Here is a 27,655-nt window from a genome sequence, read left to right as displayed (position 1 = left end):
GTTTGGGCTATTGTGTGCTATTTCCAAGTGTTTGCACTTAATAAACATGATGGCTGCTGGTCTCAGCCCTAAGGAGTCAGCTCTTTGGTTGACACCCTGGATTGAGTTATTAGCACCTGTAAGATCCTCAGGTCCTGGACCGAAAAACCAGTAGGTTACAAGTTGATTGTCGACTTTCCATCCATGAAGTGCGCTGGAGGAAGCCTGCAGAGAGGAGAAGACACCCAGGTTGGTCCCGGGTTTCTGAAGAAGCTCCAAATGCATCAGTTGATGAGCGATAAAGGTGGGACCCGACTCAAGAAGTACATCTTGACAACTTTACATTGTGTTACGGTGCTAGAGGAGAACTGGAGATGACAGCTGCTTTCCTAAGTGTGATATTTTTGAGAATCAAACATGGGATATTAAGTGAGTTTACAGAGTTTAATAGATTAGATATGCCCCATGGGCTGATTTTTTTTAAATGTACTAGACATTCAGACTGTTCTTTATTTTTATCTCCTTCCTTTGAAAAGAATTTGAGTTGCAATATTTTAGAAAAAAATATGATGGTATAATGGAGCAAAAGGAGACTCTCGTCAAAGCTTAATGCTTTTCTGCGAAATTCTTCCTTTGGCCGCATTAATTCTTCAGGTAATGCTCGGGTTTTACTTGTTTCTTTTATGCAGGCTTAATCATGTTGGCTTGATAGCTTCCTTATGTTAGCTTTTCCACCAGAAGGGGAGGGAAAAGTCCAGTCTACTGGCCATTTAAGACCTGCAAAATCACTTGATCTGACCCTGCCAGCAAAACTAAAAATTGAGCAAATGCGTTACTAGTTAGTCTTTCTGTGTTGTATGATCTGTGAACCGTTAAACATGGCCCAAATCAGACAAAACTTCCCTACCCTTAGGAGATGAGGCAGATCAAGTTCCCCCAGTGAAGAATTCACAACACTGTGAAAAATTTACCTGGGATTGTAGTGACACTTGCAAGCAGTGTAACTAAATTGGCTGTATAACGACCCCCACGGGAACTTTGTAAATAGCACTTGCAGCAGCACCTACAGCTTTTAGGGAAGGGATTGATTCCAAATTGTCCTGCTCACTGATAGCTTGGCAAGTCCAGAGGAAACCACCTTAACTCTCTAAGCCAAAGTTTCTCAAACCTGATGTTATTCTGAATCAAGGAGGAGTCCAGATAAAAACGTTCATTCACAGGAATGTGAGCTAAGGCTTTGATCCTCAAAGAAAATGACCCCAGTGGTGCTAGAACTGATACATTCACCCTTGGCTGCAGGATTGCATCACCTGGTGACCTGCAGATACTGCTGATGCCTTGCTCCTGCCTGGGAGCGTCTAATCTAATTGGCCTAGAGTCTGGGGCAGGCAGAGAGAGTTTAAAAACCTCCCCCAGAGGATTCTAATATCTTCTAGAACCCAGGCTGTGAGGAATGACAATGCTTCAAAAGACTAAGCACAGAAACACTCAGAGAAAGAACAAGCTTAAGACCCATCCTTAGGAGCAGACACCCTGGAATCCCACAAGCTCCTGGAGTGTTGTCATTCAGCCTTCGTTCCCTAACAGAACAGTGAGCCTCTTGCAGCAAGACTCCCTTAGTGATTGAAAGAATCAGGCCAGGAGAGGATATCCACCCACTCTTCCACAAATTCACCCTCTCTTCATCTATCTGTGGGAATCAAGATTCCCAGGCATTCTTATTTTCTTGTTTTTCTTGCTTGGCTGGAGGCCAAGAGGGAGAATGGTCCCGCCAGCCACTGAAAATACATATTTGCACAGGAGCACTCTTCCAATATGGGCACGACCTCGTGACTTTTGCAAAGAAACATTTAGATGTTCTCAAAACTCAAAATACTTGATAATTGCTATTTTAGCTAACTTTAAGGCACTCTTGCATATTTTAACCTGTTATTAAGAGAAATTTAGTTTAACCTATTATGTAGTAAAAGACATGTTAGAATAAACCCAGAGGAGAAACGTGTTGAAGGGAATTTTACCAGTTCGTACTTATGCAGGTGGTATATTTTTAATAATTGGTCCGAGTCCACAGAACCAATTCCCTCCTGGTTTATTAAGGCTCTCTCAGTGTATAGAAATGATAGTTCAAAACTCGGTTTTAAAGAAATTGATGTTTGATCCAAATGTCGAAGCCTCCCGGGCTGTGGTGGTGCTACTGACATTGACTCCCACATTCCTGCTGCTCTTGGCCATGACCTTGTCTTTAGTCGCCCCCACTGGGACCTGCTGCTCTCCTGCAGTCATCTGCAGTCATCTGCAGCCATGGAGGAGGAGACACAACTGACAGGTGCTTAATGAGAGCTTACTTACCATTATGTTGGTTTGCAATGTGTGCTTAGAAGCAAGCCCTGGCTGCTGGGTTCTCTGCTGGTTTTATCCCAGTCATGCTGGGAAAGAGTGGGCTCCCCTGCTGGTGGGCAGCCCACCAGCTGCAGCACAGGGAGCAACAAGATGCCCTGGTCATGGTTGGACGCCCTGGTCATTTCAACAACATTGTTTCTTGCGGTGCTCTGTGCCGTTGGAAAGCAGCATTGTCTTTTTGCTAGAACCTCAGGAATACCTTCATGAGCCGAGTGGCTTAGGCTTTGTGCCCTGCCTGGGTTTTTTTTTTTTCGTTGCACACTCACATGAGTACCAGAACGTGGTGAAGGACGAAGAGAGGGTATGGAAGCAAGACCTGAGAGAAGTGAGGGCCAGGTTGAAGCCTCTGTTGAGGCTTCACGGAGGACATTTTACTTGATGGTGATCGTGGAAGGACACCTTTGGAGGATGAAGAGCAAGATGGTGACTGTTGTACAGCATGACTCTGCCTGCCGAAGCAGGATGGGTCCTGTTGGTTAAGGATGGGCAGGTGCTACACAGCGCTCAGATTTGCAAGCTAGTTTGAAGTGAATTGCCTGTCATCACAAATACTTGGCTTTTGCTAATAATTTCAGTAGCATTGTAATTATCTTCTCATTTTCGTCTACTCTTGTGCAGCTGGGCAGTATAATAAGTATGCCTTGTCATTGCTATTTTTTCTATGGATCAATAGTTTTGTTATACAGTATATACATAAATAATGCCCTACACAGATAGATTATTTAAGACATTGCCCTTTCATATTCATTACACCCGAGGAATACTGGGCTTTTTCCCCCTTCTTGTTGAATTCTTTTTTTAGTGGAGGATTATGCACATGACTATACAATAAAATAAAAGCATGGCATTGCAAAAAAAAAATTAAAGAGAAATATGTAAAAGAGAAAGTGCTTAGTATTGTGTTCTTAAAAGTATATACATGAGATACGTGAACATTATTCCCTTTATATAAATAGATTTTGACACTGTATTTCACTGTATTTCAAACCCCCTAGCCCCACACACTTCCCTAGTGTGTTTGGAGCGGAATCCTGAGTGGTGAATAGAGAAGCCATGTCTACTCCACCCCCTTCGCCTCTGTCCTGGTCATCTCCTGCGTCTGCTCCTTGAGTTGCCTTGTTCTCCTGGCTGTCCTTAAACAAGCTGCGTCTGTTCCCAGCATGAGCTTCTGAACTTGTGTGCATGTACCCTGCCCACGCTTTCCTACACAACCACAATACTTGCTTCCTTGTTTTCTCCTCTTAGAGCTTGGCTCAGATAATAGATAATGCTGCAGAGTGCCTGTCTACTACTGAGCAAGAGGGGCAGTGAAGGGGCACGGCCTTTGGCAACACATCGCCCTACCCCCCAACTCTCCACCTGCTCTGCTTTCCCTCCCTGCTTAGCAGTACTTTCCGTACTAGTAAATGACTTTTCGTTGTAGCATAAAGACTTGCTTTACTTTCTTTGCTTAAAAGTTCCTACCTCATAGCAAGCACGTAACAGGTAAGTATTCATTGTCTAGATAAATGAGTGGACTGTTCATCTGTGGTCTAATAAGTTCATGATTGCATTCTCTACAATCTGTTTCTGATTATGTTAGGCCCTTTGCAACAGGAAAAAGGTAAAACTCTTGGGATGCCTTTAAGAGTTTATGAAATGAACCTGGAGGAAAAAGAGTATTTGATCTAATCAAAGTCCCATGGCCAAATAGGTTTGTGCTGAGGAGCTTGTCAGTGCACAATAGCTTATCGAGGTCTCTGAACAGACCTAGTTTATAAAGCATGATGGATAAATCATTGTGAGATAACTTGTAATGCATGTTGATTACTGTTTTACTCAGTGACCTGGAAGAGATGGGAGTGGGAGCAACATGGAAAGCTCAGCTGGGGAGTTTGACTCTGCTGCCCAGGATAGAGGCCAGGTGGACACAGTGAGGTACTGATGGACGCAGATGAGGGGGTTGCTGTTAAGTGGCTGACAAATGCATGAGAGGCAGGGGTGGAGCGGTTAATGCAGGGCGCCTGTGCCTCTGCACAGGTGGGAGTAACAAAGCAAGCCTTGGGAGGAGCAGCAGCCACCCACGCACGCTTGCCCAGGAAGAGTGGGGCGGTGAACAGGACCCTGCTCTGGCCAGGGGCTTCCTTTGGGAGCTGAAGGAGTCGTGGGCAGGCGCCCTGAAACCCCTGGAGAGCCACTTGCCTTTTGTTCGGTGGTCTACAGTCAGCACGCTGGTTTTCTTGGAGTCCCTTTCCGTCGGGGACCTCCAGACCCTTTTCAGCTGCCTCGGCTACTTCTGTGTGCTTTCATGCTGCGTCGCCACCAAGGGAGCAGCGACTTTTTTGTGAACTCCAGTTCCAATCCTTCCGGAGCAGAGGTGTGAGGCAGCAGCTAGCAGCCGGCAGGAGGGAAACGCAGCTCAAGAGTTGCCTTGGCAAGGAAAGAGCCTCCCAAGCCGTGGTCCTCCGGACAAGGTGAGTCCCGTGGATAGTGATTGTGCCCCAGACCGGACGGCTGTGGCAGTCACCCATCTCCTGACCACACTAGCCGCGAGTGCTTCGTTTAACACAACTCTCTCCGTCTAATTGGCAGGGTATCGGTATGTGGGCACAGTTTGTTGCAGGGGTCTTGCGTTTGGCTGAGTTCGTATCTAGATGACGTAGTCCACGAGGCTTTGCAGCACAGTCCTGGGAGCTCCCCTCCTTCCTGAGGTAGGGGGAGGTCCCCCTACTTCCTGGTAGAGCACTAACGTGTCTGTTTCTCTGCCTTGTTTTGTATTTGTGTTACCTGCCTTCACCTTAGGTCACTTAGAGGCAGTTTCTACCCAAGTCACCCTTGATAACCTTGACTTTAACTTTGGTTTGTGCTTTGGGAAGAGTAGGTGCTGAAAACATACATGATGAATAAATAAGTAGTTAGAGTGCAAAAGAAACCCTGCTTATTTTATTTTTTAAAATAGGAACCCGGAGCAAACAAGGGGGATAGTTGTCATTGTGCTCTCGATCGCGCTACACCGGCGGGGCTCCTGCCCCAGCCTGGCACAGCTGTGTGGCTGTTAGACATACCAGTTATCCCTTGAGCATGTCTAGCAAGGCACCTGTCGCATGGCAGCTATACTGTAAATATTTGTTAAGTGAATCAATGAGGATATCTAAGTATATTATTTTTTTCAAGGCAGCGTATGTTGTTGCTGAGGTACAGGTGCGCAATGCTAGAAACAGTGTGAGACCTGAACCAGAAACACTTCTGCAGCTTTGGGAGCCCCGTCTGTAACGATGTCTGTGTGCTGGCTTTCTTTCCCGACAGTGACTTAGGAGGAGCTAACATAAGATGTACTGGAGTGGTTTGAGGGTGTGTGGTTGTGTGTGTTGATAATCAGTGTCCTCTTAGCCTTTTGGCCAGTGCAAGTTTCTGCCCCTTAGGTTGTATTGCAGAGTAGTAGCCGGTGGGTGTTGAAGACGCCTGTGGCTGACGTGCTTCTCCTAGCTTGTGCAGGCAACGGGGATATCATTAAAATATAATAAAAAGCACATTGTTTTTATTGTTCTGTTTGTTCTTTCGTTATAGGCGCCACAGGGGTGATTTTCTGGGTTTAAAACAAATGAGTTTTGGGGAGGGTACATAAAATGGCTCCAGACGCATGAGGAAGTGGAGTGTGGTTATCAGATCAGTACCCCGTATGTGGAGGATGGAACTGAGATGTTAAAGTGTAGAATCACAGCACTGAGTTCCTTGACCTCAAGGTTGCAAACGTCCCTGTGTGGAAATGAGGGATCCTCACCTGTGTGTTTAGTCAGTGTGTGCTTTTGTCAGCATCCGAGGATAAAGAAGTTCTCTGCTTAAAACGCCACTCTTTTATTCATAATGCTCTTTTGCTTTACCCTGTTTCCCCATGTAACTGAGAGATGAATAATCAATAAATTCAAAGCTGACTTGATAATAAGGTAGTACTAAGTGCTTCATAACTATGGATATGGGCATGTCTTGTCTGTGCTGGAAGCACTGAATTTACGTGTTAATGTTTTTTGTGTAATAGCTTGAATGCTCTTTTCTCTCATTCTGTTTTGTAGGAAAATTCAGGGCAAGTCTGAGAAAAAGGTAACACATTCAGGCGTGTGTGTCTTGTGTGTTTTGCCACTAGGAACTGAATAAATTATTTTTTCAGTATTCACGTCCAGCAGATAGCTGTTCTTTTAAATACTAGAGCAGTGTTCTGTTTCAGAGTTAAGAGGTAAATTGTTATGACTTTTAAGGTTGTCTATATTTGTGAATCACTGGAGAACAGTACAGAAATGAAAATGTCAAAATGTGGCTCACCTCTGTCCAGTGTAATTGAGGGTTTTATGAACCAGCCACATTTTAATTTTACTGTGTCACTAGAACATCTGATTCTACAACCAAGTGCTTTGCAGCCATTCCTCATGTGTCATGGAGCTTGTTGTGCCTGATTTTTGCCTGTATACTGTTTTGATGCTTTAATTACACGCAGAATGCGAGTTCATTATAGTAACAATTTCCAGTTCAGTAGTGTATGTTAGCTACCATTGTCTAGAAGATTTCAGAACATTCTCATGTATTGGCACCAAGATATGCAATATCCTAAGGCTGAAGCATTGTTTAATTATTCCATCCATATATTTATGCATTCAGTAAGTTAGCATATAGAAAGCTAGATGCATACCTTTTTTTTTTGAAATTCATAATACATGTTGGTAAGAGTAATTACCAGGGAAAAGCAGCAAATCTACCAGAAGGAATGCAAAAGGATTAAATTTCCTGATCACTTTGGCCCTCATCCTTCTCTCCCTCAGGCTTTTTAGAGATCACACTGATTGATAACTCGGTGTGCCTGACAACAGCGTAGTTATGTTGTGTGGGCACAAGGAACAGGTCTGAAGTATTGATTTTTGGGGGGAAAACAGAGAAATAGATGTTGCAGTTTTGGAAGAAAATGTATTGGATGTTCGTAGTTACAGATGACATGCATGTGTACGTGCTCACACACAGAGAAACGCGTTACAGAATTCAGTCAAAAGTCCACTCTCTGAGGAAAATACTCCAGAAGCTATGCTGGTGAAATAGATTGATCCAGCTGATCCTTTATTTATGTAAGCTAGCCATCAAATTCACTTGACATTTAAGGTAAACTGCAAAAGAAGCCCTAGAATGAACACATAAAGTAACCGAAGCAGGAGGCAGAGGAATCTCTTCAGAACCCCTTAATTGGGATCACAAAGTATGATATTAGTGAAACAAGTCACATTGAGAAAGAATTGATGAATATGTAAAATATGAATGGTCTATTTAAAAAAATTTTTTTAATGCAGTTGGAGGTTAAAGACCAAAAAAGCCTCAGAAATAGGAAAAAAGTGAAGCAATGCAAGAAATGTAAGATACATTTCTAAGAAATGTGGAGTTTTCAACTTAAGAGAGCCAACATGGGAGACAATAGCAAGTTGAGTCATAATGTTGTGACAATGTATGGGTCACAGAACAACACATGAAAAGCAGGATATTTCTGGACCAATTCTGAAGACATCTAGGCCCAGCAAAAACCCTCCCAAGCCCTGTGCTGTTTTCATTAAGCCCTCTTTGTTGTGTGTCTCTGAGAGACCCTGTCTACTTGTAGGCAGACAAGGGGAGGAATCCTGGTAGGGGAATTGTCTGGTTCGATTGCAGAGACGGGAGAATCCCACCTGTCCAAGTCTACAGCCCTGGGATACTGTTGGCGCAACTCTCGGCCTGAGGCCAGAAACTTGAACTTGGAGCAGGGACAGGAAGCAGGTGCATGCACTGTAGTCCAAAGACTGGAGAATCTAGAATTTGGATGTCACAAAGTAAGGGGAAAAAAGAAGTCCTAGTTATGTACTAGGAAATTTGACTTTTCCTCTGCAGTGTTAACTGAGTAGAGTGTAGTGACGGTTGAAGGCAGGTATCCTGGTTCAGTCCACTGATTGAAATGTGGTCGTTTCGAAGTGTAATCTCAGACAGCCCCACACGTGAGGGGTTCCCAGCTGTCTGCTCATCCTTAAGTTGAGTAGATACCTGAAGTCCATTTTCATAAAATACGATGCAGGTAAGCTCAAAAGAAGCAAGAATTACATGGGCTTCAGACAGCTCAGGAGGTAACTGTCTTGCATTAGAAGACAGTGAGTGAATTCTATTTGACTTGGTGGGGATGCATACGTTTGAATTTAGACTTCTATATCAGCCAAAATGCATCCAGATTTCTTGAGTAAAGTTTATTGTCTTCAAACATGTTGACAGTTTTTAAGACCAGAATCGAAATAGCATATCCTTGGGCAACTGAAATGAGGATGTGAGAAAGCAGTATCCTAGAACCCAGGAAGGTGTGGGATAAGCTGTGGCAGCAAGCTGAATCCCAGGCTGTGACTGCAGCAGGCCCGAGAAGTCAGCAGCTCTGGTCAAGACGTGGGAGGGCTCCGGGAAAAGGGAATTCAGAATGGACATCAGTCTGAATGTGAGTGGGAGCAAAGGGGGAAGTGCTTAGACTAATCCTCCCAAAAGAAACAGAAAAGATAGTTCCCAAAGCCCTCCAAGTGTGAAGTGCATAAATGGGTCATAACTTAGATAAAAATCCACATGACTCTGATACTACAACAGCCTCATGGTGTGGGGTACAATAACAGGGTTCCCCATAGTTCTATAGTGAGTACTACTTCCATAGTGTTCTGCATATATTCATTTTCTGGGTTTTGCACTTATTCATGGAGAAGGTGGTAATCAGTACACGTGGCTTGACTGCTCCAGTTCTCGCCCCACCCCTTCTCTTTTCATCCTAACATTTTCCTATCACCTTATAATGTGTAGAAGAGAAACTTGATTCTCTGTTCTGTTGGGTTTGGAGGTGTGGACCACTTTGGTCACTGAATGGCGTGCAACCACTATTATGTCACTTCTGACCCTGAGTCCTCAGGGGTCTTGTGTGTTTGCCTTGCTCTTTGGACTCCGGTTGTGCTGGTGAAGGGGCACCTACAGGTTGGTTCTCAGAAGGATCCTGCTGGGAGCAGACCAGAGCCAAAGCCTCAGCAAGGCACTAAGCCAGCAGGTGTCTCAGTCCCAGCAGGGCTCCACACTGTGTCCAAGGAGTTCGTCTATCACTGACACTCAGCTGCTTGGGTCATAGGTTCATGCTTATTGTCATAGATCTCGGAAAGTTTGTCACCGTTACACGAACCAATAGGAGCTGGGATGGACACTTTTACAACTGTAAAACTGGGTGTTGTAAATACAACAGGGAAGAAAGGTAGTAGAACTTCAGTGGCCGGAAAGAAATAGGAAGAGTGACAAGAGAACTTCGATGTCTGTTGCTGACAAGTGATCAGCAGGTTTAAATATAATGTGTAAGGCTTTAAAAGCAAAAGCAATAGGTCCAAAATAAACATGCAACAAAGTCCGGCGGGGAAGGGCAGTAAAGGAGACTGAGGTAGCGTCATTTTGTCGTTCATAATATGGATGATCTAAGTAGTGAAGAAAATAAATAAAAACATTAAGGTTCCCAGAGGATTTTGTATCTGTGTGTGCACACACATATAGCAGATGGCTCAAAGCAAAGTGTCCCCAGTACAGGACTGTGTCTGCCTGCACAGAACAGGTAGATAACATGAAGTGCGATTTGTTTATGGCATATGATTGCAGTACCCTCTGTATCTTTTGTAGGAGTAAAGAGTATTATTTTAAGCCTCATATATGAAAATTACTGCATTTTCAATATATCAACCCCATAATGGAAACACATACACACACATACACACAAATCAATGTGCTCAATGAATTTTCTAGAAATAGGAATTGTTGGAAGATGGTATGAGAAACCTCAGTCACGTGCTTCAGATTTGAGAGTCAGCTGTATCAGAAATAAATTCAATCCCAAAACGCACAATACAGGAGCAATGGGAAGCCTGGCAGTTATGTTGTCTTTCATCTTCATTTATGGCGTCCTGGAAAACATTGCTTGAGTGATGAGAATGACCAGCAGAACAGGAGGTTAGCTCCCCTGGTGAGATTAGCATCTTTGGGATTTTTGTGAATACAGATCCTCCTGTTAGTGTGTTTTATTGCACTACTCTTTCCCCAGCAGAGCCTGCTTCATGGCATTTGGGTTGCAGGTTCTGGGTTAAAAGTACACTAGAAAGACAAAAAAAAAAAAAAAGCCGTCTCTGATGTGGATTTGAGAAGGCTGCTGTTGCTCATTATTCTTGTGGGCCTGTCACTGTGATCCAGCCCATAATTGAGTTTTAAAAGTCTTGACATCATCCCTTTTTAAGATCAGCTTTGTTGAGCTGGAATGGACAGATGGACGTTGGGGTTTGTTCTGACTGCAAACACCTGCGGCTGGACTGCTGTGCGTTGCCATCTTGCTGCCTCCCTCTGCCGTGTCACTTCATCCGCCACTGGTCAACTTTGTGCAGATAGGCCAACTGCACTTTTCCCACCATATATAAACAAAATTACATAATATGTACTCTTTACCTTGTTTCTTTTTTTACTCGTTAAAATTACTGTGAAATCCTTGTATTCTGTTGCTTGTATCAGTAGTACATTTTTTTTTCATGGTCAGGTAGCACACAGTTATGCGAAAATGCCATGATTTAACTGTTTACTAGTTGGAATGCACTTGAGTCTTCTTGAGTTGTCAACCACTCAAGCTTCTGTCTTTCATTGGCCTGGAGGAAATAGCCGAGAGGGGACTGGCAGGACCATGTAATAGTTATCTGCTTAAATATTTGAGAAAGTGGCAATTTGTTTAAATTGTTTTCTAAACAGATTGTGTATGTGTGTGAGCATCTGGGGCGGGGTGGTTATTGGACCGACCAACAGCAAGTCAGAACTCAGCTTTTCACATCTCAGCCCCACTTGGTATGATTTTAACTCTAACCATGATTACAACTGTGTAACAATATTTCACTTTGATTTTAATATGTAGATCCCTAATGACAAATTCTGTTGAACATCTTTTCCCATTTCTATTTAAGCGTATTTATATTTGCTTCAGTTCATTTTTTTGCAAAATAAAATTTTGCCTTTTTACATCGAGTCATTTAAAGAGTGCTAATTTAAATATTTTGGTCAGTTTACCTTGAGCTTTTTTGGTGAGATTTTTCTATATTTTGTTAATAAAAGCACTTTCTCAGATATTTTATTTGTAAATATGCTCCCTCAGTCTTTTAAATCTTGCCATATGATTGATTTTTGATGGACCTAAGTTTATAATTTTGATAAGGTTTAGTGTGTCAGTGTTTAATGGTACATGGTTTTTATATTGGAACTTAAGAAATATTTCCCTAAATTGAGCCCCATCTCCCCCTACTTTTTTCTCACAGCTCACAGGTTTCTCTTTTGAAGAAGGATGTGTTTTTGTTTTACTTTTTGATCCAGAGTCCATTAGGGATGAATTGTATCCGATTTGAGATATCGATGTTGTTTTGTTTGTAGATACCCACTTTCCCCAGCATCGTTTGTTGAAAGGCTACATTTACCTGTTGGTTGACTTGCACATCTTCAGGAACCGTGTGGAGGCTCAGTGTGATTGTCTTCATGTTTCCTGTTCATTTGGGTGTCATTAGGCTGCCTGCGTGGGGGTCTGTGGTTTCCATTCTATTTGAAATATTTCTAAACATTATTCAAGTACTTTTTCTACTTGCTTTCCAAAGTCTCCAGTCTCATTTCTTTGAAGCTACTTATCTCATCTCCCAATTCACTGATGGCCAGTTTCCCTGCCACCCTGCCTCTGTGCTTTATTCTGTCTGTTCCTATTAGTATGCCTTAAATATCCCCTGACCTTTCCTTCTGTGCCATCTCATCTGCTGTTATTCATCCCCCCCGTGCTTTCATCCCACATGTTACAGCTTTCATCCGTAGAAGCTCAATTGCCCTCAGTTTATATTTTCTATGGGCCTATTTGGCATTTTCAATCTATGGGTTGTCTTTATAACAATTTTCAATATCCTGGGCTTGTTAATTCTAACATACCCAAGGATACTTCAACAAGTTCATGGAAAATGGGGAAAAAAAGGTAAATTCTTCCTGGTGCAAAATGATACAAAATTGCTGCTCAGTTTTCCCGTGATGTAGAACATCTCCATGAACTTTTGAAGACCCCTGTTGCTTGTTTTCTCTTTGTTGTCCTCAATTCTAGACATAGATTGCCCCCTCCCCTTTTTGAGTGCTAGATACTTTGCAATACTGTATAATTTGAGCTCAGTTTCTCACATAGCCTAACCTGGCAATAGTTCAGTTCTTCTAGGTCTTTGCTAAAAGGTTTGTTGGGCAGCAGCAATCAGATGGTCAGTCCAGGACTGCTCCTCACTGCTCAGGCAAGACCCTTCCAAGTTCTCTGCCCAATGCCTCGAGTAGTTTACTTCCCATGTTACTGGTGGGAACTCTTGGTGGTTCTGGCCCCACAGAGTGAAGGCCAGTCACCCCCTCTGTTCCCCTTCAGATGGTTCTTGGAATGGCTGTTTGCTCACATCCAGCTCTGCTCAGGGTGCTGCTTTATACACCAGAGGGCACTGCAGAGTGCAGGACAGGTCCAGTGGATGTGGGTGGCCTCAGCATTCTGTCCTGCCAGCTATGGCCTCTCTGGGCTCTCTGGACTCTGAGCCTCCTCCCTATAACTCAAAGAGGCTGCCAGTCTCCACCAAGGCTCTGCCTGCTCGTGCTGTGTTCTAGAATCCCAGTGCAGGCATTGAACTTGGCCATTGCTAGGACTTACAGAGTTAGTAAGTTAATGAACTCCTGTAGTTAACTATCTTGTTTTGGTTATTTCAGGCAGGAGGATCTATCTGAAAACCATTCACCGTTGGTACACCAGAAGCAGTGCTGTCTTGAGTCAGATCATTTATCACTTTGAGTGAAGAAAATATGCCAGTTTGGCATGCTCAATAAGAAGTATGGGGGAAAAAATAGGAAAACAACAGCTTGTAGGCAGCAACTTTTGAGAATTGAACAATAGCTCGGGACTTGTTAGAAACAGATTCTTGCTATGGTGGCCTTAGATGTGGCAGGTGTCTTGTGGCTTCCAGCTCTGCCAGGAACCTGTGAACTATCCCTAGAGTCATGGGGATGAGATTCTGGCATTAGCACCCCCTAGCTGTCCAGCTCCCATACCTGGCAGGCACAGAAACATCTAGAGTGTGTGTGTGTGTTTAAGAAAGTCCTTTTTGTATTTACTCATATTGATGTGTATCTATCCAGTATCAGTCTCAGTGATCTGTCAACTTGGAGTAGATTTGGTCCTTTTAAAATATAAATGTCATTTTTTTCTGAGCAGGAAAAAAAATAGATAATAAATGCCTCCATTTTTGGAAAGGCTATATAGAGACTACTTCTTGGATGATTCCAGTAAGTGTACTGCAGTTCCCCTGGGCTTTGTGACTTTGTAGATGCATAGTGCCTATTAGGCCTCTTCAAGGCAGGATTCCTCTACTGTAGAGTAGTTATTAAAAAATCTCCACATTTGTTTACTTAGCCATGTCCAAAACATTCCATCAGAAACACGCTTGCCATTGTGTACAGGGGCAGAGGCCAGAAACATCTTCCAGAACATCTGCAGTATAGGTTAACACATCTTACAATAATATGGATGATTCTTTTTATAGTCTAGATGATAAGATTTTTCTCATAGATCGCCTCCTTTCATCTTTACAGTGGTTCTAGAACTGCACTGTGATTCATCACTTGTGGAAATGATTTCAGCTTCACTGTGCCCATGATGCAAAAATCTCAGATACATAAATATAGGAGCAGAAAGCATTATTTCCTCATTTGAGTATAGATGTGTATGTGAGAGTTGAGTTATAGGGCTCTTAATAAAAGTGATTCAGAGGTTAAATGAATTTTTTGTGTATTTAAAATATAAGCACTCTAAATGTAGCATTGTGTATAAACTTTCAGTGGCTCAACATTTTTAGTGTAAATTTTCATGTTTTCTTAAGAAAAAAAGATGACGGAGGGGGGAAATGCGACACAAATTACTGAATTGGTTATTTTAGTTCATTCCATTAAAAAAAAAAAACAGTTCTGTTCTTTATGTATTGAAAGAATACATTGGTATGAAGCCTTTATATTTACAACTTGCATGCAAAGCAAGAATTAGGTGGTGACCTAAAGTTTCATGAGGCTTTATTTCTTCAAAATTATTATGAATTAAAATCCTGAGGAGAATTTAAATGGGTTACTTGCTTTAGAAATCGTTTGGGTGTTACTTAGAGAAGTTGAATATATGCATCCTTATGACTGCCAAGTATCCCCAGAAGAAAATCCATACATTCTGTATCGAGAGGCATGTGCAAGCAAGCTCTCTTAAGCTTTTATTTCCAACCAAACAGATGCCATTAACAATAGACGGGAGCTCCTGTGACACAGTGACGAGCCCCATCGCTTCAGAAACCAAGTCACTGCAGCCACGTGCAGTGGCATCGTGACAAGGACAGGAGAGGAAGGAGCACGCCCTGTTTGATTTCTTCTAGTTGGATGAGTATAGCCGGTGTCTCACACAAGGCTTAGGATGCCTCTCGGACGCCCAAAGAGCCTGGATCGAGTCCCAGCTGCACTGCACTTCTGATTCCAGATTACTGCTAATGCTTGCCCCGGGTACAGCGGGGATGAGTTTATGAGGTTGGGTCCCTGATACCGACGTGGGGAACTCACCCAGGAGTGAGTTCTCTGCTCCTGGCTTTAAGCTGATTCAGACCCATGGGAGCTCTCTCACTCCCGTATCTAATAAATTTTAAAATGCTAATTAAAAATACGAAGATAGACACACAAATGAGTCATCGGCATAGCTGGAAGAAATGTTCACTTTCCTGAGGGTGAAGGGAGATTGCCAGTGGAAGGGGCAGCTGAGGGCTCTGCGAATGAAGACAGAATTTGTGGCTTGAGCTTGGTGGCTGCTATACAAAGCATCTCTTTAGGAGAACTCACTAAACTTTACGGTCCTGGAGTTTTTTTTCCCTCTATGTATGCTATATTCCAAATATTTTAAAGTGAAATGCATTGTCCCAAAAGAAAAAAAAATCACAAATGCTATGGTTGCGCAGGTGTAAAATTGCATCCATGGCCTCCATTAAGACAGAAACCTGCAAGCACAAAGGCATTCCTTTTGTGTGAACTATAAAGGTAAAAGATGTGAGAGACAAAGAAATCTACTTCCCCACTGGCAAGTAGAACAAATGCTCATTCAACCAAAGGCACATTAGACTTCAGAGAAAACTAAAAGACATCGCAGGAACATTGAAACTCCCAAGCTAAGACTTGAGGGCTGACAATCTGCAAGTATTGGTGAGTTGTTGCAAACACTTGGAGGCCAAGGGCAAAGTGCTATTCCAGGCGTGTCCCCTGTGCATGTGGGAGCACCTTGTCAGCCAGGATGCGGTGGCAGGCAAGAGGAAGCATGGGCATTCCTGAGTGATGGCAAAGTGTGGTGGCGGATAGCACAGACACTCTCGCCAAGTCGTCTGGGTTTTAATCTGTTTTACCTTCTCTGTGACTCTGCACGTGTTAGTTCCATTTTAACCCCTCTGTCCCATTATCTGTAAAGCTAGTATTACGAACAAGGTCAGAGGGATAAACACGTGTGACGTTTAGTACGCAAGAAGAAACCCAGCAGTGAGTGAGGGTAGTGATCCTCACCCACCCGCTGTCGTCCTGATGGGCTCATGGACCATACCTGCCTTATTAAAGAGTAATCAGACATACACCCCGATGCCGTGACCCCCTCTGTGGCAGGTGAGCGGGAGAGTGAGGAAGAAACAAAGCTGTTCTCCTTGCCAGTGATGCTTTCCCACCGCGGGTAGGGATTCTGGAATTGTGATGTGTCTATGAAATGGGACGCAAGACCCACTGCTGGAAATTAAAGTCCTTCAAGAAAGCGAAAGAAAAGAAATTAAAGAAGTTACATGCTTACTGTTTGGGTATAGATTGATGTGTGTACCCAATATTTTTGTGGGAATTCTATAATTTTAGTTTTGTCACATCTGGCAACCCTGAATACCAGGAAGTCTAGGTGCGTTGCAAGCCAAGGCATGTGTTTAAAGTCATGCAGCCGTCGCCGCTGTGTTGTGGTCGCTGCTGTGTTGTGTGCTTTGATTGACACGGGCTCAAGGTACATTTTCCTTCTTTTTGAGTAACTTTGCCAAAATGTTACTGATTATGAAATTCTGGAGTGAGTAAGCTTTCTAAAACTCAGATCTGCTTAATGCCTGCGACCCCTTCCACACAATTTGTATGCTTCAGTTTCCCAGTATCCACCGGAGTAAAGTTCAAACTCCTTAACTGGATTTATATGATCGTAAAAACTGGGTCCCACACTGCTTAGTAACCACGGTCCCCAGTGGGCCCCCATATCCCGTCCCTCTGCAGACTCCTAGAGTGTTCAGTTGTCTCTGAAAGCATTATGATCCTTTGCTTCTTGCCATTTTTTTAAAGAACTTCTGCTCCTTCTTTTAGCACAAATCAAAATTATTACTTAGGCAATCTTCCGCATCTCCTGTAGGCATAACTACTGCCTCTTCTAAATCACAGCATATTTTGTGCACAGTGCTATAAAGCATGATTTCTCTGTGTGGTGTTGCAGTCTGTAAGCACGGATGTGTTCGTGCAGTTGAATGCCTAAGTCCTCCAACGTGTTCATTAGAATCCTCATGGATGGGCAGGTGAGTGAAGAAGAGATGGGAAATCAGGAGTCACAGCTGTCTGTGTGCTAGGAATCCTGTCTTACCCACAGTGTTAGGATTTTCTAATAATCATATGCAGAAAAATACAAAGCAGGAGATCATCAGGGTTTTGACTGCAAAAACGAAGGATAGCAATGGACAGGACTGATTGGGCAAGTGGTTGGCAAAATAGAATGGGTAATTTTGGGTAGAAGATTTACATACAGGCATATGTAGATCATAACACAGAAAACACGACTTACGCGAATGTTGCACAGGACAACAGTGAGGAGTCACTCTTGGGTGTGCAGATAGCAGTTACGCACACGTTCATATAGAAAAAGGGTGAAATACCTGCAACTCTCCCTAAAACTCAAACACTGTTTCCACGGTCTGCTAGCCTGCTGGAAGGACTTAGTCTGTGAGATCTGGAATTCCTTTGGGAAACCGCATGTTCCTGCTGTAGTGCTTGCCAGGCTGAACATGGCTATCATCCAGTCTGTGCATGCTACCATAAAAACTCTGATAGAAGCAACAGTCCCTTACTTTTATCTTTGCCTTCTGAGCACCTAGCACAAAACCAGGGCTGAGTGGATCAACTAAGAACGGGTGCATGGGCGACGGAGGCGGGAGGGGCGGTGAGGTTCGTAAGCAGGTTGTGCTCAGCGTCAGCTAGCCCTGGCTGCTCTGGAGAATCCTCTGACCCTGTCCGTGCAGGACCCCTGCCTCCATCCCCTCAACACCATGTAGTCAGCATCTCTGCTCCGGGACCTCAGCCCTGCTCTGCTGCCCTAAGAGCTCCAAAACTTTTTTAAGCTTTGTCCTAGTTTTTCATTGGTAATTTTAAGTTTGTAATCAGTACTTAATGGAGTCAGTGTGGCTGCTAGATTTTTAATCTAAATCACAGTGACCCCCTGCTCCTCTCTTTCCTTCCCCCTCCTTCCCATGCTTCTTCCTCTCTATTTCTTGTTTTAGAAGAAAAAAATGACATAATACATTATAGATTTACACTACAATAAAAGGCTTAGTGCTTCCCCAGCTTAGCAGATTATCAAGTAAAAAGCAAAACTACTGTTAGTTTAGTGAACAGTAACTGGATTTAAAAAAAATGACCGCATCACTCATGTATAGTAAACTACAAAGGAATCCCAGCTCAGTAAGTCTGTCTTCCTGCCTATAGGAACTGGCTGGATGACTTGGTTCTGATCGAGGAGCTCACAGTTGTGATGCTGCTTTGATGAGCATCTTTGTCTCTCTGATAGTCCCTGTTCTCCCAGTCCACATGCACTTACTGCAGGCCGGTGGCCACGCCGCCTGGCACGAGGGGACAACCTTCGCTTTGCCTTTGCATGATGCTTTCCACCAAAGAAAGCCTGTGTTCTTTGTGATTTCTAGTGTTTTTCCTGTGGTTTTTATTAATACCTTTTCTGAGTCATTGAATAACTGAGTTATAGAGTCACAGCACCCTCCTATTTATTCCTCCCTTAACCTCCATGCTACCCGCTCCTCCTGGTTTCCGCTTGAAAGGTTCTTTGGAAGAGCTGTTCGTCCTACTAGCCAAATATCTGATTAAAGGTAAATTAAGCCTGCCTGGAATAATTCTACATGGAAACATCCCAGAAAATTGAGGTGCGTAGTGCCAGGATACCACTAGCAAAGATATTTGCTTTCAAATTGAGCTCTCGACACAGAAGCTAGGATTACAGTATAGGATTGGGCAGAGAGTATGATACTTGTTGGGGAGAGAGGTGGAAGGGAAATGCCTGTTAGATCTGGGTTTTCATTACTGCTGTTCCGAGGAAATGGAGGCTATCAACAAGCCGTATGAAAGACGTATGTATGATGTGTTCTTGTTTAAGAAATGCTGATTTTAATTTGCTACTCTAAAATTAATTAATGGTAATATACCAGGAGATCATACCAGATTCACACATAAGATTAAAAGTGTATTGAACTGGACCCAGAAATGAATGGGAAATTCTCTAGATAATTCTGCTCATGACATCATTCTATTTCACAATGAAAAGGAAAGCAAAAATCGGAGAAATTCATCCTAAAGTAATTCAGACTTCAGAAACGTTAAAAAAAAAAAACCCACAAGACAGTCTGCAGATGAGATTGGGGGGGGGGGAGGGGAGAAAGAAAAATCAAATTTTAAAATGCAATCTGTCACAGAAGGTCTGGAGGATATTTCATTGTAATGGGGAGTCCAGGGAAGATGTGCTCTTAAGGATCAGAAATAGTAGGCGCTTGAAAACCAGCGCTTTCTGTCTAATTAGCAGTCAGTAACAATTCTGCAAAGAGGAGAGATAGCCCCAGGGAAAGGAAAGAGAGGAAGCCAAGAAATTTTGTCTTTGCAAAGAAAATAAGAAACTTTATCACTGAGTCCTTTCCTCTAATGCTTGGAGATGAGAATGTTCAGGCGAAGCAATCCCCTTTGATGCTTACGGGCCCCTCACGTTCTTAGGGACAGAAAGGAGACCGATTTATGACTGAATCGGCTTGTGTCTCTTTACTAATCACAAGCTAAGCGAGTGATTCTGTCCCCAGAGGGATTGAATGTTCCGGTCTACATGGCAGTCAGCATTCAACATCACTGAACCACAACGATTAAGTAAATGTACCTGAACCATTGGGGACAGGGTCACCAACCGAGGTGTTCCAAGGAAGCCCAAGCGTCAGCTCGGACAGCAGTGACCCAAGAATGCAAACTGTTCTGATTCTTACCATGCAAAATGCAAGTGGGAGCCACTAATTAATGAGCTAATTAATTAGTCGATTAAATGTGAATGTCTCCAGAGAAAGTGCCAAGAAATTAGACGTAAGATTTCTTCATCTCCTGCTTATTGATGGAGCATGACATCACTGAATATTTAGGTCTGCTTTACTGAGTAATAGCGCTGGTGACTGTGACTAGAAATCATTCTCAGAAAATGCATCATTTTGTGTGTTTTGTTGGTTTTATTTGCGTGGTAAAAGACAGGGAGATCCTGTTTGCCAAGTTACTCCTGCCTCGCCCACAGTGGGTAGGGCTGGGCTGGGCTGGGCGAAGGCGGGAGCTGGCATCCCAGCCCAGGTCTCCCGGAGCAGACGGTGAATGCTCCAAGCCATCGCTGGTGCCCTCACGGGCTGCAGGAGCAGGAAGGCACTGTCCTGAGCACAGCTGGGACTTGAACCCAGACACTTGGGCTTGGAATCTGGGATTCTAAGGCTTATCTTCAACACTGGGCCAAATCCCTCCCACTCCGCCATTGAGGTTTGAAGACACAAATACACAACTTGGAAATATAGTTCAGATTAAAAATACAAACAACTTTTCATCAACCTCTTTTCATCCAAGAAAGAACCCAAAATAACGCCAGAGGACATCTCTGTGGAAATCTGGCTAGCTCTGGAGTTGACCACTGGGCAGTGCACCTGCCTCTGGGGTCTCCGAGCACACACACTGTGCACAGGTCTCAGAGGGCTGCCTTCGTCGTTAAGTTGTGTTTGTAAATATGCCATTTTATGCAAATAGTTCTCATAAGACTGTCATAAAAGCCGAGACCCGAAACGAGAGGCGCAATTATCATTATTGCTATTATTATAAGTAAACTGTATGTGCAACTTTGTTGCTATCTGCAAGAACAGGGGCAATTTAAATTGGCCAGCTCTGTAAAACTTAAGCTTAAGTAGTTTTCAGTATAAAGATGTTCCACATTTTAACAAGGGAAATATTGTTATCACAAATTGAGTGTTGTGTGCAAAACATTCCCACTACAAACAGATGCAATTTCGACTTGTTCCGTGTCACGTTAACCTCTCGGTAAAGGTGTTAACTGGTCGTCTCTCTGAGATCATTTATTGTGGCTTGCTTTGTTGCCGATGGTATATATGGCCCAACGTATGGAATAGTTAAAATCCATGTTGTTTCCGTTTGATTTGCAGGCACAGATTGTAGGCACTATTTGGAGGGTTTAAGAGCAGTGAGGAACTGGCATTGTGGTGTAGTGGATAAAGCTCCCAGTGGCAATGCCAGCATCACACGTGGATGCTGGGTTACATCTGAGCTGCTCTGTTCTGATGCAGTTAAGAGCTAGTGACCTGCGAAAGGTGACAAACGATGGCCCTGCCCACAAAGGAGACAGGGGATGCTCTCGGATCCTGGCCTCAGTGCAACACAACCTTGGTCGTTGCTGTCATTTGGGGAGTGAGACAGTGGAGGAAATACTTATCTCTCTCTTCTCTTTCAACCCTGCCTTTCAAATAACTCGTCCGTTCTCTTGTGACTGCGTGTGTAAACTTCCTTCTGTTAGCATTTCAGAGCAGCAAGAGCTAGGCTTGATGCTACACATGATGTATTGCTTCCTTGGAGAAATCCGCAGGGCTGCTGGGCTGAGTGTTGCACTTGTTCACACGAAGTTGTGTACACAAGGGTATGTGTCCTGCCTCTCATTGTGTTTCTCGAGCTGACCCCTCATGAAGCTTCCCCAGGTCCTGTTTCGATCAGAGGAGCAAAAAGGCAACTTCACAGTCTGCCCCAGAGTGCCAAGTGATAATGCTAAGCTCCAGCTCCATCCTAGCTTGGTGCTTTCTGCCTTCACAGACTAGGGATCACAGCCCTTGCCTCACTCTGCTGCACGGGAGGGCCACTGGAATATTCAGTGCACCCTCCAAACAGGAACAGACTTCTGCAGAGCTGCCAACACATTGGGGCTGCCTGCTTGGGAATACACCACTTCTCCATTCTGCCCTTGCTGATTCTAATTCGACATCTTCTCCAAGATCCCATTTTATTTCCTATATTTGCTGTTCAGCTGTCAATACTAACGTGTCTTCTGCATAAATACATAAAGGAGTAACTTTTTACGTCTAACTTATAAAATGCAGTAGTGCTTTTTTGTCTGGAATGTTGACGTGACCTAACCGTAACCCCATGTCATAGATATGAAGTTGTAGAGTACACAGTAGCCCAATGATCACCGTCACATTGACTTGACAGCCAAACAAATAGCCACTTACAAAACTTAATGAAAATGTTTATGTGAATCCTATTGAAATGAAGACTAAGTGAAGCTTTTAATAAGATCGCAAAAACCTGAATATTGAATGGGATTCTAAAAGGACGGCTTACTTATTTTTTTTTTTTTTGCTTTATTATGTCCTTCCCTGTTTATTTTTCTGTCCCCTTTCTTCTCTTCCTTTCCATTCAACTCTCTTCCCTTTCTCTCCTCCTTCCCATGTTCCATTCCTTCTTTCTTTTCTTTCCTTTCTTCCTATGGGAATTTATCATAATCTAAAACACACAGCTATTGGAGATCATCATATCCCAATTCAGGCTGTTTTTGACAGGACCCAGTGGGGACTACTTAGATTCCTGGTAAACGGTAAGCATGATTTGTGCCTGCACTCAAGCTGGGCTGGTTGAACCAAAACCAGCCCTAAAACCATAGACTTCACAGAAAGTCATCTCTTGCCTGAAGAAACAGACTAGACTTGCACAGCAGACTTGGAATGACGGAGTGACCAATTCTGCTCGCAGGAGGGAATGCTACTGAGAAGGAAAAATTAAGAGAAAGGTCAAATTACAGCGTTTCCACTTTTATCTTCAGAGGATGGTTTAATGATCATTCATATTGCTAGAGGCAAAAGTGGTGGGTGCCCCGGGACTTCAGAAATACCTTTTGAGCCATTATACCATACTAGAGAACATGTTTCTAGATGGAGGGTGTTTTAAGTTGTAGACATCACTCTTCTCTATGCTTAAGTAAAACATCTATCAGGAGACACCAGGCACCATGGGTCTTCCAAATCTAGCATGATATCTGTAGGAGCAAATAGGCCAGCCCAGAGCTGCCCATGGGGTCTCACCACTGGACCAGATGAGATGGCGACAGTCTCACAGATAAACACTTGCCAGTCAGCGCCTTGGGTGAGGTGCTCTAAAACAGAAACGCAGCAGCACATTGAGTTATGGAATTCAGAGCAGATAGGGAGTTTGGCAGGTTGGGTGATAGAGAGTTGGGACCAAAGAGTGTTCTCCAGTAGGTAGCTTCAAGAGCTCCCGTGGAATTTGACGTGGTGCAGCGCTCATAAGCAGCGGGTTCCAACATCACTGGTGAATGCTGACTGAATTAGTCCCCACTGCTTTCTGCATTCAAAACCACGTGCATTTTCCCTGTTGTCCAAGGTTATAATGGGAGTTAAGTATACTTTCCTGAATGTTTTCTATTTCATACGTTTTTGAATCAGGTATAATAGTGGTAAATCAAAGGTAGGTCCCCTTAGTGATCCTAACTTTAGAAGCCCTTGAAAGTGATTAAGAAGTGGTCATCATTTGCATTTATTATACTTTGCATGTAACGAGCATTAACGATTAACTAATTTGCTTCTCATCGTATTCATCAAAGACGAACTATTTAGAAACTAAAGCATCGTTGTCAGAATTTTAATGAATTAAGATGAAATGAGATGTGCTAATTGGCAGTTGGTGCTGTGGCAAGGTTTCTAGAATGTGTAAGCGAAACCAATTCATCTCTCTCTCAGGGTTAATTTGATTAAGCTCTAAGGATACACTGTATATTTTCCAAAGTAGCCATATGTGTTTTCAGAACTGAAAAATGGCTTCATTCTGTTGATCTTTCATCTGGATTCTCAATTTTATTAGAACTTACTTTAATTATTAGTAAGTAGTTGGCTCTAAGCAATTATTTCTTTGGTACACACACACACACACACAGATGCATATACATAATACAGAATGACATTTGAATTTTTTTAAATTTAAAATGCTCCAAAACTTCCAGTGTCTAAACTTTTAAAATCAACAGTCGTCTTCCTGTTTTCCTTCTTCCTCAGACATCAATGAATGTGAAGCTGAGCCTTGCAGAAATGGTGGGATCTGCACAGACCTTGTGGCCAACTACTCCTGCGAGTGCCCGGGTGAATTCATGGGAAGGAATTGCCAATATAGTAAGTACTTACACACACATCACTGTATCCCTGTCCCCTCCAGTTACTGAGGAATCTTGGCCAAAGTCAACTCCGGTTGCGCCCAGAGTGTGCGACTGATGAGAAGGTTACAGCATGTTTGATGTCATTGGTGTAAATGCATACTGTGGGGTCCTGGTCAGTCAGTGTACAAGTTACGCCAGTGGTATCTTGCCACCTGAAAAGGACAGTTCAAGTGCCCCAGCCCAAGGTCTCCCGTGAAGCTATTGCTTGCATTTGAGTATGTGTGTGATTTCCACTCACACCACCGATGAGCTCTTTGGAGTCAGCAGGACATATGAGTGAGAGATCATGGGTCCCAGATCAAAGGTGGTGATGATGGATGGTGCTGTGACCTCACCCACCTGTCAGCAGGAACGTGTCGCTCTGTCTTCTTGGGAACCTGAGAATCAGTTCCCCTCTTTTGCTTTCCCTTCAACTGTGATATTTAAAAAAATAAATGCGGACTATTGTGACATACATGCATAGATGTTTTTACAGATGGGATGGAACAATAGAGCAATGACTAACCTGAAGTGTTGGCACAGAAGCATAAAGCTAGACTCCTTAAAAGTAAGCAAGATTGAGCAGGCAGGTAACAGGATCTGAGTTGTTGGATGGAGCCCGGACGAGGCTGAAGCACCTGCTAATGAGAACACTCAGGATAGAATCTCGTGATTGCTGGGCGCTGTGGAAACTGCTTCCTAGGCCTCGGCTTGGACACATGGGATACACTCTGAACATCACAGCATCATGCAAATTCAAAATGCACATACACGTGAGGGTCTAGTGGTGGAGACTGGGATGCCTGTGGGACGTGGCTGGCGCGAGCCCTCCCAGAAGAGGGGCCGAAGGAGAGCCAGGAGGAATGCAGGTGTACTTGAGCCAGAGTGCTTCCCTCTAAGTCAGAGTTCAGATGGGGATGAACACGTGCCACCAGTCCTCTCTCCCTCCCCATGTGCGTCTCTGTCTCAGACACATTCCCTCTGTCCCTCCCTTTTAGGTAAGTCATAGTGCCAGTTGTATTCCTTATGGGTCCTCTCTTCCTTCCTCTTTAGTCCTCGTCTTAAAATTGAGAATTTTGCTGATACATGAAATATATATCATCTATTTAAATATATATATGTGTGTGTGTGTGTAGCCTCAAAAGAGCATACTGATCAACCTAACCCTGCGACATTGCATTAAAATAGCCAGAGTCTGAATATCAGAAACAAATCTTGGGTGGGAAAAGGCCCGTTTTCGGCTTTGAGTGATTGGCAAAGCTCAGTGAGATGACTAGACGTGTGGAAAGGAGCAAGCCACAGAAGCCAAGAGGACACAGGCCCCTCCTGCCCCAACCAGCTGAAAGGAGCTGCGGTCTTGGGTCCTTTGGGCCACCTGCCCATGAAGCATTGTGCCTCCTCTTCACGGGAGTGAGCTCCAAGTCAGGGTCAGCTGCTCCCCTCCCTCTGTATCCTGGGCTCAACATCCGCAACCTGCATTTGCATATCCTGTGAATTTGAAAGTGGCTTCCCAAGCCGACCTAGAACTTGTGTTACTACAAGCACCTGCAAGATGTCTGCCAATGAACATCCTGTTAATATGATCAAAACAAAACAAGTGCCAGTGTCTGTTAGGCAAACATGCAGCAAAAACAGGTCTGGGAATCGACTCTTCTAGGAAATCCTGGAACTCTGGCAGAGCTCATCACAAAGCCTGGGTTAGAGCTTTGATATGACACAAAGCCCAGAGAAGAGCTGGCATAGTCAGGCCCACTCTGACCCTTAGGGTCTGTGGCTGGAGATGCAACTCACAGGGGGATTCTTAGAGTTTAGGCCCTATGTTGTGAGTTGTCTTTAGGGATGAGTGGCATTTTGGGGGTAGTATAGATCTGACCCCTCTCACTGAGTTCAGGAAGAACTGATGTTTAAATATATAGGCCTCCCGGGAGGGAACCTGGTGTGTAGCCACAGGGATGGAAGAATGGGAATAGACAGTTGATAGCTTGGGGTTGAGGAACCCAAGAGGAAACCATTCAGGCCACAGAGCGGAAGCAGTGTCCTTGCACACCCTCCAACCCCATTCACCTTCCCTTCACAGTCAGGTCCATCTGCAGTAACCAGCAGGCATATAGGAATGTTGTCATACGGACAGCTGCCGTTGCTAACAGGCCTGCAAGACTGGAAAGCCATGATTTTGCTAATAATTTTTTTCTGCTGCACAAATGGATTTGCTCATCTAGGTTCCAATCTCCTTTTTGCTTTTCCCTCATGATTTACTAGTCTTTAAATTTTAAGCTGGTCATCCAATAAGATTGGATGACATATTTTGAATATTAGTGACATAACACATTTTGAAAATCTTCAATATATACATTCCTTTCAGTTAAAGAATTAAAACAAGATATTTCACTGAGATTTTGCTTTAATAAATATTCCAAAATGAACAGTGCTTTGTCTTTAATAAGGATATTATACACTTTTATTTTATGAAGAATAAGTATATATCTAATTTTGTGTTATGACCTGATGCACAATGTTAGGGTCTAAATTATACAGACCAATCAGCCATGACCATTTCAATGGCAATATAATATTTTAAATGCTAATAATGAATCTCTTCATACCTGGCAGGAAATTTACCCATAATTTTTCCATTAATTATTTTCTAATTGTGTTTAAAGATACTTCAAATCAATAATACCTGTGATATTTCCAACTTCAATTTCTAGATATTAGTCATACAACTATTTATTTTAGCCAGCTCAATTATTTTTTAATTGTATGTTTCATTTGTTATAGGAGGCTTGATGAAACTTTACCATTTTTACTTTAAATGTATTTTACTTTTGATGGATATGTGAGCGTTCTTTGCTGTTACTGCAGAATTCATCGTAGCATTACATCACTTCTTGTAATTAAGATCGGAATTTGGATTCTCATGCTGCTTTTATTTAAGACATGTTTTTGAAGAGTGACTTTACTTGATAGAGTTATGGAGAAAGGAGGCAGCAAACTTGCAGTCACGGGTCAGCTCTGCTGTTGGCCACAACAGCGTAGACCAAAGCCAGGAACTTCACCCTCTCTGCGTACCAGAGGCCCAGGCACTTGGGCCATCCTCTGCTGCCCTCTAGCAGGGAGCTGGATTGGAGGTGGGGCAGTTAGGACATGCATGGGTGCACATATGGGCTGTAGCAAGCACCGTCAGCAGCCCCACGGTGGCCCCGTTCCTGTCCCCAAAACCCTCCTGTTGCTTCTAAGTGGACATCCGCTGAGCGGACAGCCATTTTCATAAACAGCTTGGAAGGGAGAGGATGCTGACCAGCAGGGAGAGAGCTGTTCTCAAAAGATGATATGCTTTTCCACGTGTGTTTCACAGAACATGATGTTTAAACTAAAATGAATGCAATAGAAATGGATGGCACTTGAATGAACTAATCTGAACATAACTAGGACTGTTTTCACTTATGGGACCCACAACAACCGTATCTATTTGCCTCTTGGGTGTTTAAATGTGACATGATTAAATTTCAGAAATGGCACTCAAATTCATTTTCATCACTGATACTACTTCTGGAAATTAAGATAGTTACCAAGGGACCTCTTATTCTGCAGCATCCCCACGCTGTTAGCCAGAAAGAATTAAGACTTGGGTAGCTTCAGAGGGTTTGT

General features: G+C 43.3%; 1 protein-coding gene across 2 annotated transcripts in view; it reads left to right on the top strand.

Annotated features, from left to right (window-relative positions):
- EDIL3 (EGF like repeats and discoidin domains 3) overlaps window positions 1-27,655 on the top strand; it is a 260,571-nt gene that overhangs the window by 122,319 nt on the left and 110,597 nt on the right. For both annotated transcript variants that reach the window (XM_040986004.1, XM_040986005.1), the window contains one exon: window positions 23,871-23,984. In XM_040986004.1, coding sequence (XP_040841938.1) covers window positions 23,871-23,984 — 114 coding nt within the window. The remainder of the gene's footprint in view (window positions 1-23,870; window positions 23,985-27,655) is intronic.

This window comes from Ochotona curzoniae, unplaced genomic scaffold, assembly GCF_017591425.1.
Source record: "Ochotona curzoniae isolate NIBS_2020 unplaced genomic scaffold, NIBS_Ocur_1.0 contig_4501, whole genome shotgun sequence".
Classification (NCBI taxonomy): domain Eukaryota; kingdom Metazoa; phylum Chordata; class Mammalia; order Lagomorpha; family Ochotonidae; genus Ochotona; species Ochotona curzoniae.
This window is presented reverse-complemented; position numbering and strand designations above follow the sequence as displayed.